Source organism: Nestor notabilis, unplaced genomic scaffold (assembly GCF_000696875.1).
Source record: "Nestor notabilis isolate BGI_N333 unplaced genomic scaffold, ASM69687v1 scaffold22170, whole genome shotgun sequence".
NCBI classification, from domain to species: Eukaryota; Metazoa; Chordata; class Aves; order Psittaciformes; family Psittacidae; genus Nestor; species Nestor notabilis.
In genome coordinates, this window is record NW_009910955.1 from 1460 (window position 1) to 2124 (window position 665).

The 665-nt window shown below is 61.8% G+C and overlaps 1 protein-coding gene across 1 annotated transcript in view; it reads right to left on the reverse strand.

The window, feature by feature from the left end:
• LOC104404122 (protein LMBR1L-like) overlaps nucleotides 1–665 on the reverse strand; it is a gene marked incomplete at its 3' end in the record, with an annotated part of 2319 nt that overhangs the window by 1372 nt on the left and 282 nt on the right. Inside the window, 4 exon segments of the mRNA XM_010012476.1 lie at nucleotides 9–87; nucleotides 154–257; nucleotides 337–476; nucleotides 598–634. Of these exon segments, the coding sequence (XP_010010778.1) occupies nucleotides 9–87; nucleotides 154–257; nucleotides 337–476; nucleotides 598–634 (360 nt within the window).

The window sequence follows — 665 nt, forward strand, 5'->3', positions numbered from 1 at the left end:
GGAGGAGCCGCCCCGGCCCTGCCCCGGCGCCAGCAGCGTCAGCAGCAGCAGCACCACCGAGGTCTCGTACAACCTGGCCATGATGCCCTGTGGGAGCAGGGTTAGTGGGGAGCCAGGGGCGGGATGGGGAAAAGTGGGGACACCACCACCCACCTTCTTGGATCCTGCAAAGCCTTCTGACTCGGTGAAGAAGTAGGCAAAGGGCATGAGGAAGACAAGGGATACATTGGAGAAGAGAAAGACCAAGTTCCAGAGGCCTGGAGAGGACAGAGATGAGAGTGGGGTGAGCTCCTGGGGGTGAGACCCTGCCCCACAGGGGCCACCCTGTGCACCCACCATGGACAAGGGACCCATTGAGCCACTGGATGTAGTAGTTGTGGGGGAAGGAGAGCAGCACCTCGTTGCTCATGATGGAGAAGGGCAGGAGGAGGACGGCGCCCAGCGCCACAGCCAGGGTGAAGGTGCAGAGCCCCAGCCTATGGGAGGGACCAGCATCAGCTTCCAGGGTCACTGGGCGCCACTGGATGGGGGGGGTCCTGATGTCCTGGCTCAGGAGGAAGCACCTGAGTGTCCCTCACAGGATGGGCAGGAACTTACGCAATCCGGTTGACAGCAGCATCTTAATCATCGTGCTCTGCAGGGGGGGTCCTCCCAAAACATTGGGG